The sequence below is a fragment of the Crassostrea angulata genome, chromosome 3, assembly GCF_025612915.1.
Source record: "Crassostrea angulata isolate pt1a10 chromosome 3, ASM2561291v2, whole genome shotgun sequence".
NCBI classification, from domain to species: domain Eukaryota; kingdom Metazoa; phylum Mollusca; class Bivalvia; order Ostreida; family Ostreidae; genus Magallana; species Magallana angulata.
In genome coordinates, this window is record NC_069113.1 from 7,788,268 (window position 1) to 7,808,090 (window position 19,823).

Here is a 19,823-nt window from a genome sequence, read left to right on the forward strand (position 1 = left end):
AGTCTATCAATATTTTTGTAATATGGTTATAAACCTCAAAAGTGTCTTTAACTGTAAAGTTTTGTTTAGTACACACTTTTCCAGCCAAAATTTTATCAAAAGTCGCTATAGTATGTAAGACATTATAGTGGGCAGGTTAGTACTGAGGACTGTACAATGTTGGATATAATATTTAGGCGGTTTGAGGCTTTTAGCTTACATAAAACATTTTTTTCCAGTTTTCACCATTGTTCTGCATCATTTCATATACCTAACACTAACAAGGAAGTCCACATTTAGCCAGAATAGAACAGTGTTTACAATTGGGTATCTATCCATGTAAGAAATGAAATCGTGTCACAACGTTTAGGCATCTTTTGATATGTTTGATTCCTATTAGTCCCGAAGCAACCTTTGCTAAGCATGGTGTAGAGTTTGTTATATGGTTTAGGCTCTCAGACTTAATGGGCTCCATTCTGTAGGATTGAATTTTTCAGTCAATGAAATTGTGAAAATTAATTCATCTACTAAGATAAGATTTGGCAATCCTAAGTGACAAGTAAATTTACTTATTACTGGTAAATTATAGCCATTAACAGGGTATATACTCGGGTGACTGTAAAGGCCCTTGGGTCTTTTATTTTATAAATGATGAGTTGTCTTTCTTTAAATGATTCGCAGGAAATAGTTACGTAAAGAACTTTGGAACAATTAAAAGACATTTGGTTTGCAAAATTCTAGTACTTTGATCAGAATGCTGCAGTCTCAAAAACATTTTATGACTCATTAAGTGATAAATGTATGAAAGGTTGTGTTTTAAATGTTTATGTATTGATTTTTTAAAACAGAATATGAATGATGTGATATTGAAAACTCAAAATATAACAGTAGAAGCAGATATTATAATTAACTAAATAATTTTATATAATATGTACAGTTTCCAGTGCCTTTGTCTATGATAACTATACAAATTGATTTTGTATAAATGTACAGTCCAATACATTTCATCATTTTAATATTAAATCGTACAATTGCTGAATATATTAAGTAATAAGGAATCATTCTTTGTATATGGTGTTCAAATGTGGTCGGATTTGATAAAATCTATCATATCTGTTACTGAAAATGCCATCAAATACTTTTGTTTAAAACTTGATACCCAAGTTTTTGAATTCATGGAGACGGAGGGGACACAAGAAACACTCATTTGAATACAGCTGTAAATTAATTGAATTTCGTATCAAATTGCACTATTCAGATCGACTCATAGTCAAGGAAAACCAACTATTTGATAAAAAATTAAAGGCCCGACATAGATAAACCAAATTTGGTTACTAATTTGGAATCAATCGGTAAATTGCGTACCCACATTATTGCTGGAGCCATATTTTAGAATGAGCGGACTGGCCTCATTTTCTTTTAAATACAATTCAATGTTTTATGCACACACAAAAAATAAAATATTCAAAAAAGGAAAATCGGGGTATTGTAATCAATAAACATAAATATTGAAAATGTCATTTCAACATCTCACTAAAGTTAATACAAGGATAATTGTTGATCCAATTCTTGATATATGGTACAGATTTCCAGTTAAGGGTAACTCTTTATTCAGCTGCATACATAAGTAGCTGCCCACACTAATTATGTATAATTCATTCACTTCTGCTGCAACTAGATCCATTTGATTACATGCGGGGGTTTCCTGAGTGTAAACACATCTGCCTTTATCTGGCTGTGTATGTGTAACTTGCACCAAATGTATAAATCAACACCATCTCCTTGTGTACATGTAATCTCTGTAAGATTATGATAAGCAGTGTAATTGACACATTTATTTGCTGCAAGTCTAACTCTGGCTATGAGCAGATCTTGTCCGACACAATCCGCACTATTTATGACCCAAACACTTTGTTATGTACCTGTAAATGATTAGGTGGAATAATGATGATATTCCAGAAGTCTCTTGTCATTTTTAAAAGTGGGTTTTTTTTCATTTTAGATAAATCTGAAAAATGCAATTTAGGAATATAAGCAATACATTTTTCTAAATAAAAGTAGGATTTTATGAATATAAATGTTTATGCTTTCAAGAAACATATTACATTATTTTATCTTCATAAGATATGAATATATTTTGACAGTTTTGACACTTATACTAATGCACAAGATTATCTTACTTATACAAATGTATGCGTGTTGTTAATTTTTTCCATTCAGTTTGTGGTTTAACCGTTTTGAAAAAAATGTATGTATAATGAATGATTGGAATGCTAAGGGATGAAAATTCTAGGAAGTTATGTTTTCTTGGAAAAAAAGTTCAGTTATTTACCTACGACATGAACCTGTTATGTAGGTACTTGGATCACGAGATATAAATCAGTGTCCATCTGTCTATCTGTAAATTAAAATTATGATTGTCAGTAGAAATTCTACCAAACAGTTAAAAAAAAAAAAGAATTAAAATTATTTTTAAGTATACTGTATATAAACTTGGTATAATTGTTAAATGTGACCCTGACAGATTTTGATTTATTTGTTTACAAGTCAACTGTGTACATGTGTAATATTTCTCTGTCATTGATAACGACAGTAAACAGTTTTTAACACCCTTTGATATGAATGTTCTGGTAAACAAGACTGGCGTGTACACACATTCATAGTAGCTGTAGTGTGTGGGAGAGAGTGACAAGTCATTCATACAATTACAGGTTATGGCTGGTACTGAAGGGATTAATCAACAGTGTGTAAAATAAAGTGTCCATCCTTAATTCAGTCTCTGACTGGAGGCTGTTGTGTTAATTGTTGTTGCTTTAATGCTGTTGCTTGTTGTTTGTTGTGGTTGTCTATGTTGGTTGTTTGTTGTATGTATATGGTCATTGTTGTTTGATGAAATATTGTTTTCATGTTGTGTGAATTGACTGTTTGTTTTGTGGGTGTTGTTGTTGTTGTTGCTGCTGATGTGTAAGTTGTTGAAATGCCGTTGTATACTTGTTGTATTCTTTGATCCATATGTTGTAGAATTGTTAGTGTTGTCATTACAGTGTTTGATGGCTGCTTGTTTTGTTTATGTTGTTGTGTGTGTGTTTGCTATTTGTTATATGTATGTTTTAATAGTGTTATTGTTGCAGTTTATTAGTTCTATTTGATGGTTGCTTCTTGTAAAGTTGCTGATTTTTCTTATTTCATTGTTAAGTGGTTGTTTGCTTTATGTATGATGTAGTAGTTATTTTGCAGTATTGTTACTTGGTGTGTTGTTTCTGAGTGTTATAGCATTGTTGAGTGATGTTTCTATATGTTATAGTAGTGTTGTTGTGTGTGTTGCCTTTACTTGTTGTCGAAGTGGGGTGTTGTCTTGTTGTGTATTGTTTTATGTGTGTTGTCTTGTTGTGTATTGTTGTTGTGTGTGTTGTCTTGTTGTGTGTGTCATCTCTTTATGTTGTATTGTTGTTCTGTGTGTTGCCTTTACTTGTTGTAGTAGTGTTGTGTGTGTTGTCTTGTTATGTATTGTTGTTGTGTGTGTTGTCTCTGTATGTTGTAGTATTGTTTTTTGCATGTTGTCTTTACTTGTTGTAGCATTGTTGTGTGTGTGTGTGTTGTCTTTACTTGTAGTAGCGTTGTTGTGTGTGTTGTCTCTGTATGTTGTAATATTGTTGTTGTGTGTGTTGTCTTTACTTGATGTAGTAGTGTTGTGTGTGTGTTGTCTTGTTGTGTCATGTTGTTGTGTGTGGTGTCTCTGTATGTTGTAGTATCGTTTTTTGCTTGTTGTCTTTACTTGATGTAGTAGTGTTGTTGTGTGTGTTGTCTTTACTTGTAGTAGTGCTGTTCTGTGTGTTGTCTTTACTTGTTGTAGTATAGTTTATGTGTGTGTGTGTGTTGTCTTGTTGTGTATTGTTGTGTGTGTTGTCTCTGTATGTTGTAGTATTGTTGTTTTGCGTGTTGTCTTTACTTGTTGTTGTGTGTGTTGGTTGTTTGTCTTGTTTACGCTGTAGTTGTCCTTTTTGTTGTTGTTGTTGTTGTTGTTGTGTCTGTGTGTGAAAATATTTTTATAGCAGTGATTTGTATGCAAGGTATTTGGAAGCTGGGTCGATCACACTTAAGAGTGAGACAGAGGTCTCTAATTGTCAACTCATTAACGACTTCACAGCCAGTTTGCCAGCAAATTGACAGTCAGCATTTCAAAAAAATGTTAAGATTGCATATGTCGGCTTGTTATTTGCATATAAAAGTTTTGCCAACCTTCGCTTTAATGCAGTATTCATAAGTATTTCATGCAATTTTCCTTTGAATTTCTGAAATAGCGCATTTTCAAACAACATGTAGTGGGATTTTTATCAATTTATTTATTTGGGGAAAGGAGTCAAAGGAGTCATTAATTATTGATCACATTAATTAAGAGATATATCCTCCCACCATATTGTATGGCGACTATAGCTGTTCTATTTTGGGCTTGATTGATTATACCTGACTTTATTGTTAACTTTGGTGCGACGATCTGCCATTATTTATATTGACAATGTTTCATGGAGGATTTTCGGCCCATTTGTTAACTTATCAAGTTTTAAATCTGTTGAAAAATTCCTATCGATATAAAAAAAGCGATACATGAACAGATGTATCTTATAAGGACATTTTTTTATATAGGCCCTAATAAACTTTTTAAAAAGGTCTACATTTCAGAATTAAATAGACTATCTGGAGTATCAAAGCTCTTGTCATCATACAGAAATGTAATTATTTAAATGTAAGATGATAAAGCATATTTTAAAAAGACTTAGTATTTTAAATACATACAACACCCATGTATTTGATCTTGTTAAAAAGTTTGTCAATGCTCGATCAATAACGAAGTCTTGTGTTAGTAAACGTTTGACCACAGCATTTAATCTTTGATTGTTTTCTCCCACTCTGATAAAAAGTGGTCAGCTACTGGGGTTGTTTGACCGTGTAGGTACATGTACCAGGGTCCACACTTATTTAGGGGGTCACGTCCTGGTTGCAAACATTTTATAGTTTGCCTTTCAGTGACCTCTGACAATGTATACAGAACAGTCCTGATAGCACAGGTGTTTCTAAGGACAGCGTTGTCTTGCTGTCAAACCTCCCGTGTGTACCCTATTACCTGGTTCTAATCTCTGTCGAACACTGCACTGAAACAACCCTCAGAAAACTTGGCCTCACATCCTCCATTATTTCCTGATTTTCAATTCGGTTACACTTTTTAAAATGCACTAAATATGGCAATCGTTTTATTTTAAAAGAATTTATCGATAATTTCTGTCAGTTGGTTTATTATTGGCATATTTTCTGTTTTGTTACGTATTTAAAACACCCTTGTGACGTACGTGAGCACATTTCACTGAAGTCGTAAGACTTGATGTCATCGCCGCGTTCTTTGAGTGACGTAATGTCATGCAGTATGCATTACGGTTTTTTGTGTCATTTAAAGTCGCGCAGGCTAAACAAAATAATGACATAAAAAACATAATTCACGTAAATGCAACGATGTGGGAAAGCTCCTTTTTGTTTCGATCAATATAACCGTCATATTGTGATCGTTTGTAGATGCAATGGCCGTCTACACTGAGTTAACCTTTAGAAGTTATAGCCGAGAACGAACTTAGATTTAAAGTCAGCAGGAGCTCTGTATAACAAAAAGAACACACTCTTAGAATGTACTATTCAATGATCCAAGCCTAAAGGACACAGTTTAATAATGTACTTTGGCGGAGACTCCATATGCACTCTGTTACACACAAACATGTGTTTGTACTGGAGCCTACAAGGTGGCAATATATTTAGAGCCTCTAAGTTAATTCTAACTCGCAGAACCAGAAAGCATTTGATACATATGATTGTTTTGCAAAGATGATTTTTATTTCTCACTTCAAGGTTCTTTAGAGAATGAGCTTTTAAAATTCGGGAATTTGCATTTGTGCGGGGGGGGGGGGGTGTGTTAAAATCTTGATTGCTTTTTTTATTTATTTATTTATTTATTTACTAGTATTTATTTTTAGGGATCAATAGGCAATAGAGCCTAGCTGCACGCTACGGGAATTAAAACCAATTATTTGGTGTTTTAATATATAGAATATATTTGCTCTATTCTCTATAGAGAAATGGACATATTACCTCTTGAAAGAGAACACATACGCCCTCGCCAGGAATGTTTTACGAATTTATGAACTACCTTACACACATTTTTACAGGCAGGCAGACACAGTGGTTTGTTTGATGTACATAACCTTTTCTGAGCGCTCTTTTGATGCACATGTATCCAAAGCAGAGGTCGATTATCTCAAATATCTTATCCCTTTAACATTGCTACTCGGAACAAACATATCACCTTCCTTTGAGACTTAGAAATGCATACGTGCATTATTTGATGTAGTTTGCTTAGCGATACAGTGCCGAGCAAGTTATCGGGCGAATGTGGTTTGTTAAAACCGTGTTTAAGATGTTGTACAACTTTAAGATGTCTGTATTTTCAGTTGTACTGTGCACGGACCAGTTTCTGATTTTTCTTTTTTCTTTTTTCTCTCTCTCTATTTTTTAACATTACTTTTTAAGCGAGTTGAAAATCGCGTATTAGATTTGTTTGACAACTTATTTTCAGTTGTAAAGTACAAAAGCCAGTTCTGATTTTTTTTTTTTTTTTTTTTTTAGTAATCGTTATTTTATGGGTTTGCTCGACTGTTGCTGGCCGAGAATCGGTGAGCGGATCCAGATGGCGGCCGTACATTATCTTTGTTGATGTATTTATTTTTGCTATATCGAATATCAAACTTATCTCAGAGTGTTCAGAAACTTTTAATGTTCACATCGCAAATTATCTGACTATGTTTACATTAATGTAAATCGTCAACTGAATATTTTGACGCATAATTTATTCTTAATGTAATAACTTGATTTCTTTTTCCTTTTAACTCACTGAATGATATACCACTTCAATATTATCCGTTAAATATGCATTTTTCTTTTCAGCAATATGCCCTTTGTTGTGTAATATACGTTCTTGAAGGCCGGCTTTTATTTTCTTGATTTCCTCTCCCAGACACCCACCAAATTACTTTGAATTTGGAAAGTAGCTTTGCGCATGCAATATCTGACATGAAATTATTACGTAACCATCGAGAAAGAAATAAAACGTGACTTAAAATGTGATATTTGGACAAAGTGGGAGTATTGCAAGAAAAAAAAAACAATTTGCGTTCTCCTTTACTACTCATTATTAAAACGTATTAGGGAACAGTAAATTAAGCACAAGTTTTCTCTTAATCTTGTCATTCCAAGAGAATGCAGTGTGTGCTGTAATTTATCATGATCTACCCTCAGGTGTTTTTGGTCATAAATAGACAGGTGTTATGTCATTCGGATCATTATTACACAACTGTCATATTTTACACCTCCCAAACTATGGGTCGGAGTAACAGCTTGTGTTTGACGATCATAAAATAATCCCGTTGTAGCGATTGGTGGCCGTATATATGTAGAATGCTGTATTTTTGGCTACTGTATTCGAACTAGCCTATATCGTGTCGATTTTCTAGGATGGGCAATTGGCAATCCCTTTCCATGAACTAGATTGCAATAAAACACTGCAAACATGTAGTTCAAAGTAAACAATCTCTCTCTCTCTCTCTCTCTCTCTCTCTCTCTCTCTCTCTCTCTCTCTCTAATGCAGAAGTATTTTTATTGATGTTCAAGTATATTTATATCAAGCCCATACTATAATAATATTGTCAACATATTTGATGTTAATATATGTGCTGTTTCAGCATTTATTGATTACACTTGGAGACAGATGTGCCATTTTTGTTTGCACCTGCTGCAAAAGATCTCTCAAGCCTGAATTTGATAAATATTGTTGGCCATCAAAAGAGACTAAAATCTATGGTCACATGTGTTTGTGCATCTCCCGTCTCATCAATGGCCTTTATTGAACTGCAATCTGTTTGCTGTATTTCTTTTCCTTTCATCGAACTTTTATTTTGATGTAAATTAAGCATCGTTGCAAATGTTTGAATAACAGGAAAGGTATATTTGACCTCCAGTCATCGTATTGTTTCTTCTTAATGGGTCAATGATTTTCTCATTTAGTGCTAATGCTTTAATCCAGAGATGATTGTCCCTAATGTTATTTATCCTTGAGTAAATCTAGCGTACTCGAGCCAGCCACACGGTGTAACAATGCTCAAATAAATCATAATCTACTCGCGACTTTATCAGCGTATAATGCAGACAATCCCACCTGCGTTGATGTTTGGAATTATTCGGTATACCTGTATACCTGAGAGAGTGTAGAGAAACTGTTGCCAAAGGGCACGAGGTACTAGGATCCTTGCTGGCATCCGATGATTGTGTTGTGCCATCTTATGCCGCATTATTGATGTTTACCATCAGCGGTCTATTTAAGTGTAAAGAAGAGGAAAATGAACTGTAAGACGAGTTTACCAGCAGTAATTGGCTTAATGGCCGCTCGCTCGTCTGGATTGTGCGGTATTGACTCCGCTGATAGAATAAGCAGATTGCAAAGCTAATCTATTCAATAAAAACCCATTCCGCATCTGCCTCATCAGTCACCTTGCGACGAGTAATAGGAGATGTCAATTAATATAAAACGAATAAATTTGGTCTGCCTTGTGGTGTGCTGTAGCGAAGAACATCTTTGTGTTAGACCCAAGACCAAGAGATCGGTCAAATGTCAAACCACTCAACCGCTCTACTTTATTATATGTCAAGGTCAGTTTGGTTCGATGTCGAATTTGACTAGATTGTAATATTTTGACCATCATTGGTTTGGTACAGCATAATCAAATGTACTGCAAGCAAGACAGTCAGCCGTCACAGTATCAGTAAAACGTTCCTGATCAATCGATCATTTGTTGTTTTAAATCCCTTCTAGGGTATATCGGCACGATAACCATCATGTATCGACCTTAAATTGTTCAGTGCTAAACGAGTTAATGAACGCCAAGGTGGGAGGGGGGGGGGGCTTAATACTGCAATTACACTACGACACGGGTGCCAGTACATAAGTTTTCCTTCAAATCAAATCATGCTTTTTAAACTTGAATATTACAGTAAATTTGAAGAAGAACTGTATTGCTCTAAAATGTAAATGACTAATCGTTGTCTCATTAAGGAAACAGGCAGTGCTGAATCATTCACCATTTAAACAAAAAAGCAAATTATTTTAGTATTAGCAAATGAAAAATGAAATGATATACATATACCAATTTTGGATATCAAAGCATGGTTTTCTTATCCTTAGATTGGGGCTTTATACGTATTTATTATAAAGAACCATCAAAGAACATGTAAACCCCTGTTGATTCGCGTAAACAAACATTCACACAGTTGTAATTGCTTCATGATGACATTTCTTGCAAGACCAATAAGTCGTCCACAGGTCACTGCCCTTCGTAACCAAAGGTTCTCGTCCTTTATTTGTTGAATCCAAACGATCGCACCAGAGGGGTCACTTCTTTACGATCGGTCAATATTATACAGATAAATTGTGATGATGAAAACTATATATCCAGGTGAAAGGCGTAGTTTTCCATTGAAGATCGCGGGTGTTGACCTTCTGGTCAAGACCGTTACACTATAATGCCCAAAGACTGCTCGCGACCGAAAATTGATGAGATTGTTAGAAACCAATGAAGCGTATCTATTATCGGCGCTTATTATTAATCTCCACGTGTCCGTTTATTTGTATACTAGGCAGACTTCTGTGTGATTCCATGCCCCCAATCAGTTATGATCAGACAAAACATTGGTTTCAATTATTTATTGACGTTATCGAGATGCAGACACGTATCGCTATACAACAAACGGCCGGTGCTTACAGAATTTGACGGAAATTTATGTATCTGAACGAAATCATAGCAATGCAATTGATATAATCAGCGAATATGCCGCTTGTACTTGTCTGTAGAATTCGTGTCTTTGTGCTGAAACTACTTCGAATTGTGCAATACGCAGGAAATGGCTTTTGAAAATTACAACACATACTTTTCTTTTTTCCCTGTTGGTATCAAAAGTTGGTGTCAATAGATATTAAAATCTAAGTTCTTTTTATTCGTTTTCAAGGTCAAATTAATTGAAATCATTCTCGATATGCTCGAAGTGTTATAGATTACGAAGGGAAATGTCAGGATGTACATGACATGGCATCCTATTTGAATTATAATAAGTTAATATGATATTTTACTCAAAAGAAAAAGGGAATTTATCCCAATAGACATATGGCTTGATGACACATGGTATTGTTTGCAGGCCCGAGTTATTTCCGCGTCCGTGTTAGTTCGTCTGCTTGTACGAAAAGGGACGTGCAATATAAAACATCGTCTGTGAAATGTACGTCGACTTCCTGAAATCTTCACGCTGCTATTCTCGATCTCTGAATACAACCACTTGTTGTTTTTTTTTCACCGAGAACAAAGACTCAACCAATTATGAAAACCCTACATTTTATTGCCCAATGTTCGCTTCGCAATGCGATGTTATCTTTTACTGTATAGTTTTTTTTGTCTCTCTGCAAGTTTTGCACCGATTTAAAAAAAATGTTAGATTTTATACAGCATTTCTTTTTATTATTTATATTTTTTCTCAAAAGAAATAATCATTTTTGAAGATATCATAGAAGAAAAAAATTGTTTGATGTAAACTCGAAGAAAGAGCGTAGAGTTTCCTCTTTCACGCCAAATTAATTACAGGTTGCTCAAAAAACTTACAAATGATGAATCTTGATTTCTTTAAAGAAGGTTAACGAATTTTGATGAAAAAACGCCCTCTAATTTCCCAGAATGTGTGGCTCATCCCTTAGTAATGGAATTTATATGTAGTGTAGGCATAGAGTTATTTGGGCGATTTTGACAAGCCGTTGACTGTAGGATCTGATGCAGATAACATGCTCAGCGTCCACATATTGACTCCCCCGTTAAATTCTTTTTTTTTTTCCCAATTGAACCGCCCGCCCGCAAAATGACTGAAGCTTGTAATTAATTAATGAATACCTCAATTATTGTATTGGTAAAATAATACCTCCTCTTAAATAGTGTTCAACTGCAAAAGAGCATGGAAATGTCATACTGTATTGGAGACTGTGAACGGGAGACTCCTACGGGTCATTACGCCCAACAAGCATCGATCGCCTGTGAACACTTTCTCTTTTTTCGTTATAGTCCTAATTGTAATTTAGGGCATCTTATTGTTATACTAATCGAAGCTGCTCTTGCATGGAAAAAGATTTAGGAGATCCCAATTTTCTCTCATCTGTCATCATAGTAATGGAAATTGGTCAATTATATCCAAAAGTACTCTCAATCTCCAGCAAAATGTAGAAGGGATTTTTGATTCATTTCATTAGCAAATTTAATATTTGTTAACAGTCTGATTTCCATCAGCAATTCCACACGAATGGAAACAATTAACAAATTAGAGTAAAAAAATTTACACATAAAATGAGCAAGGCTTATTGTCTCGGCTACCGGCCAATCTTTGCCGCGTTTTCTTTCCGTTTTACACCATTTAATGTGTCTAAAAACCCTGTTACAGTACCACGGATGCTTGCCTGGTTAGCATGTATCGGGTGGCCAGATCCCTCTGCTTAAAAATCAATCGCAGCAGGTGGGGCCGTTTATTTGTATTCACTGACTGCTACTACAAGACATCATGTTCTTTACAACGTTAACAGATGTTTCCATTTGGGGGTTTCCTCACAAACACTTTGTCCTTATTTGTATCGTCTGCAGCCATTGGGCTTCTCTTTTTACCAAATACAAAAAAATCTTGAAATGATTCTAATCAAAGACGGTCTTTGAAATAAAAAAAAATCTTTTGTACAGACGGATTGTTTACACTATAAAGCTATTGATGACGGTATTTTCTCTGAACGGTGCCATTTAAATTTAAAAGCTAAATAAACCAGCCGGAGGATCAATTAATCAAAACCCAATCTCTTGAGGATATCTGGAAAAGACCGTACAAGAGACATACGGAAATGATAATCAATAAAATTATGCATATCATTTTTGGGGTTTGACTTTTATACCAAGAAAATTACAGCGACTCCATAAGAAAATTCTGTTTTCAAAGAATCTGCTCAGTCAGGTATAACAGAAGTTAGGAAGGAATTTTCTTCAAACAAAGGAAAAAATATGTCAAGTGATTAAATACCTAACGAGTAAGCAGAGGTTTAAATAGAACCGAGTTATTACATTGCAGATGGAACACAATGTTGATATATACAATGTACACAAGATTTATGTGCTTTTTCTAGCTCGGTGGTATCACTCCAGGGCCCTTCAAATATGCCTTAGGCTGGTGTAAATGATTAGTTCAAGCATTATGCAAAATTACCGCTGATCCTATAATAATAAATATGCACTGAATTCCAGACACCCGATGAAAGCTAAAGTGAATCATGACTTCTTTTAATCAATAAACAATGCATATAAATAAACTTAACATATACACCATTCTGTGAATATGACTACATTAATAAGCATAAATGACAACTCTCTCTCTCTCTCTCTCTCTCTCTCTCTCTCTCTCTCTCTCTCAGAAAGAAACATAAATAATGATTGCGAGCCTTTTTACACACACATACACAAATTGTCGAAATATTTTGCACAGTTTGCCATTTGTCACGTCTCTTCCAAGGCATGAATCAGATTGTTTAACACATCTATATCAGTACTGTATATCTGTCTCTCGCTGCACGATCTCTGCACTTGGGCACTCACAGACATAGAGTCTACATCACTTTCACCCTCGTTAACATAAAACGACTCAGTTTCGGGTAGAACCGTCGCACAGATTTCTGGATCCGCCTTTGGGGAGTCTGAACTCTTTTGGTCCTCCTGACCTTCATTCACCAACCTTTGAGTCAATTGGTCCGTGATTATTTTTTCCGATTCATCGGGAAGGGAAAACGGATCCTCGAACACGGAATCCGCCGATGTTAGATAACTGTTATTTAATACATCGTATCCATAACTAGGCCTGTATTTGTAGATGCAGTTTTTGTAGCCCTGATACTGTTTTTCTTCGCGTATCTCTTGTTGCAGTTTTTTAAGGGTGTTGTTTATCAACACTGACCGAGTAAGGAAGTATTCAGGGTCTTCCATCTGTCTCAGTTTCTGAATGGACATCTTTAAAATTTTCCTCCTTTCTTCCTTTCGTTCCTTAGGGGTGTTGTGAAAAGGTGAAATTCTTTTCACTGGACGACCCTCAATATCGTCCACATATTTTCTCTTGACGCCAACATGTTCAGGGTTTAATTTCATGGTCATGGCATTATTCCATCACTTAATTCTCCAGAAAAAAAGAAATGTATCCGCTGTTAAAAAACGAAATAAACGTATAAATATCAACAATGATTTTTCAAAAGTCCCTGATCAAGAGGGCTAATGTTATTATCCCTGTCCATATAATTTTTTATTCCTAGTCTAGCGACAAACAAAGGAATAGTGGAGTCGTTTTCAAGTGTTATTTCTATTAACTCGCTGAGCGTCCCGAACGATCGAGATAATAGATACACACCGGCGTCAGATCGATTTAAGTTCTTATTCCACCGGTTCACCTTCGGCTCGCTCTACAACAATATGCCTTTAACTGTTCGCTCACCTTTTTTGATGTGCAGTTTACACGGCGATTTAATCGTGACGTAACAACCCGACATGAACCAGTGAACCTTTAAACATAAAATGTGAACATCTTATTTTGACATATGGCTCTATATCCGTCACCAGGTAAATGATAATAATCCCCACGTCCACACGGTTTGTAAACTCTCTACGCACAAAAGGGGCCACCGACTCAACACATATCCTGAATTAATTTTTTATCCCCTTGGCGATGGACTGATAAGATACATGTAGATACTCTATACCCAGTAATCTGTACGCGCGGTGTACAAGTGAAATAAACCAATATCATATTCGCTAGGTTCCATTATGTACAATGGACCTTTGAAAATGTTAGATCACACCTAATGCTACCATGTTTAGAGCCGTAGGCGGGGTTAAATTCTGTACACTGCATGTATTTGTATATGCAATACCGAACTACTCTGAACCACATTAAACCACTAAAAGTGATGTATAGTGCAGTTTATGAGGGGTTACTGTTCTTTTGTCTGTAATTAAAAAAGTTATCCGTTCTTTTTTTTTTAATTGCGACACGATGATTATGATTTTAATTGGTATACACTTTCTTGTTTTCAAATGACCCAAGGTTAAATTTTGATTTTTAAATGATACGACTTTGTCAGATTTAGGCTTTTAAAATACGGCTGTAAATACACCGAGGGATAATCGAGGTCAGAAGCATAAAAATATAGCACCTGTCTAAAATTGAATAGCCCTGATGACAGGATTGGTGGAGAGAGAGAGAGAGAGAGAGAGAGAGAGAGAGAGAGAGAGAGAGAGAGAGAGAGAGAGAGAGAGAGAGCGAGACCAACTATCGAAAATAGAATAATTTTGAAAGAAAGAACGAGAGATAAAGAATTATTACCTTGGCGAATTAATGAAGCTATGATCCGTGGCATAAACTCCCGTCAAGACGTCCAGTAGATTCCTTTGTCCTCGGACGGAGAGTCTGTGTGGCAATCCTGCTGCCACCGATTTTCTGTGGGTCACACTAACTGTTACACTGGTGAACCTTGCGCTGTTCCCTTGAGCGGTAGACCTATATTCAACCAAAGAAAAAATTACATAGACTCAAGGGTTTTTTTTCTCTCTCTCACTCCAATCAATAATATCTGTACATGTACCACAGATGCAAATCAGTCACAACTTGAATCAGTATTTTTCCAGGCCAATATTAGCTCATTGAAACACTGAAAGTATATTATAAATAACACAACGAGATGGATTTTAAAAAGCGTCGAATAGCACTCAACGAGATTATGGTGTTAATAACTGGTCATAATCGAGGGGGAAGCCCTAACGAGACGCACATGGCGATAACATGTTCTCCAATCACAACCTGACATGCCATTTGTTTTAATACACACACATCTCGCGAACTGAAAAATTTGCTTCTGTGTTACAGATTACCGGATTTTGGTTTCACGGTCTATGTATCTACGTCATGATGTCCCCTTGTACACTCGTTAACAGATATTAATAAATTACCAATCTGCTTTCCCGTCAACTTCCTCCCAGTTTCCTGGACACAGACAAAGGAACTGAACAGAATTAGTCGGCCCAGTTAAAAGTTGTGTATGGATTCTCCCCTCTTTTAATTGTTACTTCCTCTCTCCACCAAGTTACAAAGCGTAGTAAGAACAACCGTAATGATTAATAGGCAGACTTGAACAAGTTCTATGGGCACAAACTCTGCCTCGGGCGCTCGGGCGCCACTGACAACAAAATGTACATTTATCAGCGCGAATCAAGAATTACCAAAGACTGGAACTTGGGTTGACAAGAAAGCAGACGCAGAGCTTGTACATATACAGTTATCAATCAATTTCAGATTCATTAAAAAAAAACACCAACAGTATGGGCTCTATTTTCAGTGTTTATGAAGCGCGTGAATTACATACCTGCGTCGAACATTAAATCCTGTAACGTACAAATTAAGATATCGGTATATTTCTTTCTACGCTATTTATTGCTCTTATCTAATGTATCCTTTCAGGAAAACAACAGCTCCTACTCAATGTTTTACTCAATTAAACACACATGCATGTCAGAAGGAACGCATATATGCTAAAAATAATTTTTTTTTCAAGTAAACAAAACGAGTCTCCTGGGCGAAAAAGGAAAAGGAATTTGTCACTAATAAATTGATTCTTAAAGATAGCAACACTTGGCACATCCCACACAAAGACGGAAAATTACTACAACTCGCATATTGTTAAAACTACCTTATCCTAATTGTACGTATAACTCTTTCTTTACATCTAAAAGGTTGACTAATTATTTCTAACTTTCGGAATGCAAAATAAAGAGGAAATATTACAACCAATCCAAACATAGAGTCTCAGCAATTCTTACCACGTACCTTGTCCAAGGCCAAAACACAACAAAGAGTCGATGATAACGGGTACCTTGTTTCGACTTCGACACAGCTGCCGATTTCCGATTTGTTTAAATGCCACTCCGGGGATTGTTACGAACACACGAGTGTAAATTTGTGTACCCAGTCATAAGATCTTCTATTTAATGGGTCTTTTACGGCCAGCTACCCAGCCTAGCCTCGCGCTTTAATACATCCCACCTGTAGGTCAGCAGGGGGTGGGGTGGGGGTGAGAGGTGCCGAGCTTATTTTCACAGATTGACCATTTGACATTTCGTTTTAAAAGTACTTGTTTATTAGTAATCAACGTACAAATAGATTTATCCGTATTGATATGTATCTATAAATAATACTTATGTAGACAGATGAAGGGGGATATTAATCGTTCATACCTTTAATCGTGTTATTGTTTACTTAACCCTTTGATGACAATTAGAAATGGAATAAATGATTGCATTGTTAGATTGCTGTATGTCAGGTAAACAATTACCTGTTTGAAAATGAAACTTCTATTTTGAACTGACCTCTCAGATTAAAAAACAAAGCAGGTATATTTACATCACAGGTAGCTAATCAGTAAATAACAATTTTGTCTTATCGGTAAATCGTGAACTCATGAAAAAAGACCTGGAATAGAAAATACTTCTCACCTTCTCGCCTTGCCTGGGATCAATCAGCATTGGCGGACGCGCACGCTCGCATGCACGCAAATCTCGTTAGCGACACGGTTAGCTGTGTGTCATGTTTCATATAAATTTGACGCCGAGGGCAGTTTTACTATGTTAAAAGTATATTGCTCACCAAATAGCTGTTAAAAAAGAAACATTTTGATAACTGAACGTGAGCACCAGCTAAATACCCCCCCCCCCCAAAAAAAAAATCGACGCAAATATCAAGGATGATTTTTGTAAAATTTAACAGATGCTTAGTTCTCTATGATGTTATGATAAGGCTACTCGCACCTTTGCACTACACATAATATTGCCCTCAGAAAAGGTTAATTCTGTATGCAATTAGTGGAAGCAATTATATAATAGGTCTGCAATAATTAAAATGCATACATGTTAATGATTAATCGAGGCTGAAAAATACAAAACGGAATAACATGACATTACTATAAAGAGACTAGTTACATTATAGGTTTATATAACAACAAAAGAAACCATTCTGACGAGACTTATTCATTAGATTAAAGACACCTACGTCATTGAAATGGTACCTCTTAACGACAAATTTATTATATTTTTAGCACAATATACGTAAGAGAAAGGGTCGAGATAGCGAGTCTTTTTTTTGGGGGGGGGGGGTTGCTTGTTATTTCTCGAGGTAGCCCTGCCCGTCAAACTAAATTTTATAAAGTTAACATGGCGTAACACAAAGCTGGTTATGGACCAGTTATCAGCTAGGACCAGTGATCGGCTAAACCGAGGTTCGGGTATTTAGAAATACGATTACTCGACATTCGTTAATTTAGCCGTCTGCTACTGATAAATGCGTGGAGAGAGAGAAAGAGAGAGAGAGGGATGGCAAGCTTATGATATTAACGACTCCAATATATAAGTAAATTGACAGTAATAAGTATGAAAAAAATATGAAGGTGACCATGAAAACTGTCAAATTTTGTGAAGTGATATTCTACAAAAATCTAATAGAATTCCAAGAAAAAAGCCGTCATTTTATCTGATAACCTGTCCAATATCAGTATATGACTGACGCTTGTTCCATCATACCCATGTACCTGCTTGAGTAAACATTTTATGTTATATATCTGCATATATAGGTCTACTTATCTTTTTAACAATGTCATCATATCTACTTAAGCTTATCTTTCAATCATGACTTAACAGGTGTTAAAAAACAATGTGATGAATTCACCGAACGATATGATATTTGCGAGGACAGTGAGTAATCAAGAAACAAATTTTTCTTCCATGTCATCATACAGTCCAACGATATACACAGAAAACGCAACGCTGGCCCAAAATTCTGCGACCTTGAAATTAAGCATTTAACAGCAGTACAGGTATAATGTTTGTTAAATCATCGTGGCTTTGTTATGGAGGTATAGACATTTGACATTTGCTGAGTTCTCAAATTCCCATTTTCAAGTTTCCACAACTTGGCATTTACATGGAAATTCCCCATAGTATACATGTGTAACGCAGTCTTAAAATCATTTAAAAGGTTGCTAAATGCCTTTAAAATTGTGCCTGTATATTAATATCACATCAACTGAGTGTTTTTGTCATATTTCGTAAGAAATCTGATCGTCTTCATATTAGCCACTGAATTAGGCGAATCACGATTGAATTGACTAGTTTCAATCAATTTTTTCCGCGTATAGATATACATGTATGCATTCCTTGAACTTTTTTTAAAACGCAGTATTTAGTAGTGACTGAATATCGGTTCATAAAGTAACAAAATTCATTCAAATACGTACAACAAATACTATTAACATTCTTAAATGGTGTCTTTTTTTGGAGTGCAATATTTTTTTTATTGATTTAAACATTGTAAGAACAATGACCACACAGACTCCATTAACTTTCACTTACTCTAGTTGACTTTTTTATCATTCGGCAAACACCGAATGATTCGTCTGTACGAACACGGGCACCTGACGTTAAGATATTTATTTTTATAAAGTAAGATTATTTCCTCTACTATAATAAAATAATTCAGGAAGCAAACTTAAATACTATAAAAAGAAATATATTTAACGCCAGGTGCCTGTGTGTACGAGACATGGATCAGCCGAGGTATACCGAGTACCAACTTCCATATATGAAATAATTCGCTGTTCAATCTAAACAACGTACCAATTTACAATTCCAATAAGTTTCATATTTCCACACACCTCGTATGGGTATTTAATTCAATAAAGAAAAACAAAGAGATACGTGAATATTAATTGTGAATAATTTATTGCTTTCTTTAGTTGTTACGCGGGTAATATAATTATATTTTGTGTTAAGATCGCTATCTTCAGTTTATACTTTATATTAATATCAAATTACAAAGAGGGAACAGACACCTCGTTCTTCCATATAAGTGAAGTTTTCCATGTTACTACTACTACTTTGATGTCCGAGTTTGTTATCTCAGTGTAGCTTGAATATCGATACAGCACGAAATAACCCATGCATTGTCATCGTGAATAGTAAAAACAAAACACCAATAAACGACGTCAACATTGATAATTATAGATATTTGATTAAACACCAAGGTTTCACATTTCTTAATTAGTTTTAAAGAATTTAAGGAATATGCATATATATATATATATATTTATATCAATACGCAGGCTAATGGATCTTAAATACTATAACTACAATGTAGATTATGATACGATCTTTTCATGGCTATATGAAACACAATAGGATACCTTAAGAAATAGCGAAGGAAAATTTTCAGTGCATGTAAATACTTCCGTCAAGTTAAATGTTGTCAATCTGCTCTAACCCAGGCCCGTTATTGCGTATTAATTTTACAATTCAATATTTTATTTCCTTCCTATTGCAAATAAGTAGAAATTTTTATTACCGTAATGCCGTTTTCACTTTCGTACCCTGGCTTATAATAACCTCATAAACGTTTAATTAAATCGTAGCATACAGAAGAATATTATCTCAAGCAAGATTATCTTTAAAAAGAATTCGGAAGCATTTGGGTAAGAATAACTGAAAAGCAATTAAAACAATGAAATTTAGAGAGTTATACTTGATTGACATTATAACTGTGTATCCAAAATAATATCATGACATTACCCTCATTTTTTTAATATAAAAATGATGAAATAGAGTATT

At 35.2% G+C, this 19,823-nt stretch overlaps 1 protein-coding gene and 1 long non-coding RNA gene across 8 annotated transcripts; one reads left to right on the top strand and one right to left on the bottom strand.

Annotated features, from left to right (window-relative positions):
- Window positions 1-6,554: 6,554 nt before the first annotated feature.
- LOC128178881 (uncharacterized) lies at window positions 6,555-7,347 on the top strand. Its single transcript, XR_008243014.1, has 2 exons — window positions 6,555-6,734; window positions 6,964-7,347. It is a non-coding gene; the product is annotated as an uncharacterized LOC128178881 (long non-coding RNA).
- Window positions 7,348-12,393: 5,046 nt separating this feature from the next.
- On the bottom strand, window positions 12,394-16,682 carry LOC128178540 (uncharacterized). Of its 7 annotated transcripts, XM_052845772.1 has the most exons (4): window positions 15,126-15,458; window positions 14,503-14,676; window positions 13,615-13,681; window positions 12,394-13,327 (listed from the first exon to the last, which is right to left on the bottom strand). In XM_052845772.1, the coding sequence occupies exon 4, from the start codon at window positions 13,278-13,280 to the stop codon at window positions 12,633-12,635; it is 648 nt and encodes a 215-aa protein (XP_052701732.1). In that variant the 5' UTR covers window positions 13,281-13,327; window positions 13,615-13,681; window positions 14,503-14,676; window positions 15,126-15,458; the 3' UTR covers window positions 12,394-12,632. The 7 variants fall into 7 exon arrangements, with proteins under 7 accessions (XP_052701732.1, XP_052701730.1, XP_052701727.1 ...); XM_052845770.1 differs by lacking the exons at window positions 13,615-13,681; window positions 15,126-15,458 and adding an exon at window positions 16,665-16,682; XM_052845767.1 differs by lacking the exons at window positions 13,615-13,681; window positions 15,126-15,458 and adding an exon at window positions 16,000-16,202.
- Window positions 16,683-19,823: the final 3,141 nt, after the last annotated feature.

Excerpts from the sequence above, each read along its gene's own strand:
- LOC128178540 (XM_052845770.1), bottom strand. The coding sequence starts at position 13,280 with ATGACCATGAAATTAAACCCTGAACATGTTGGCGTCAAGAGAAAATAT.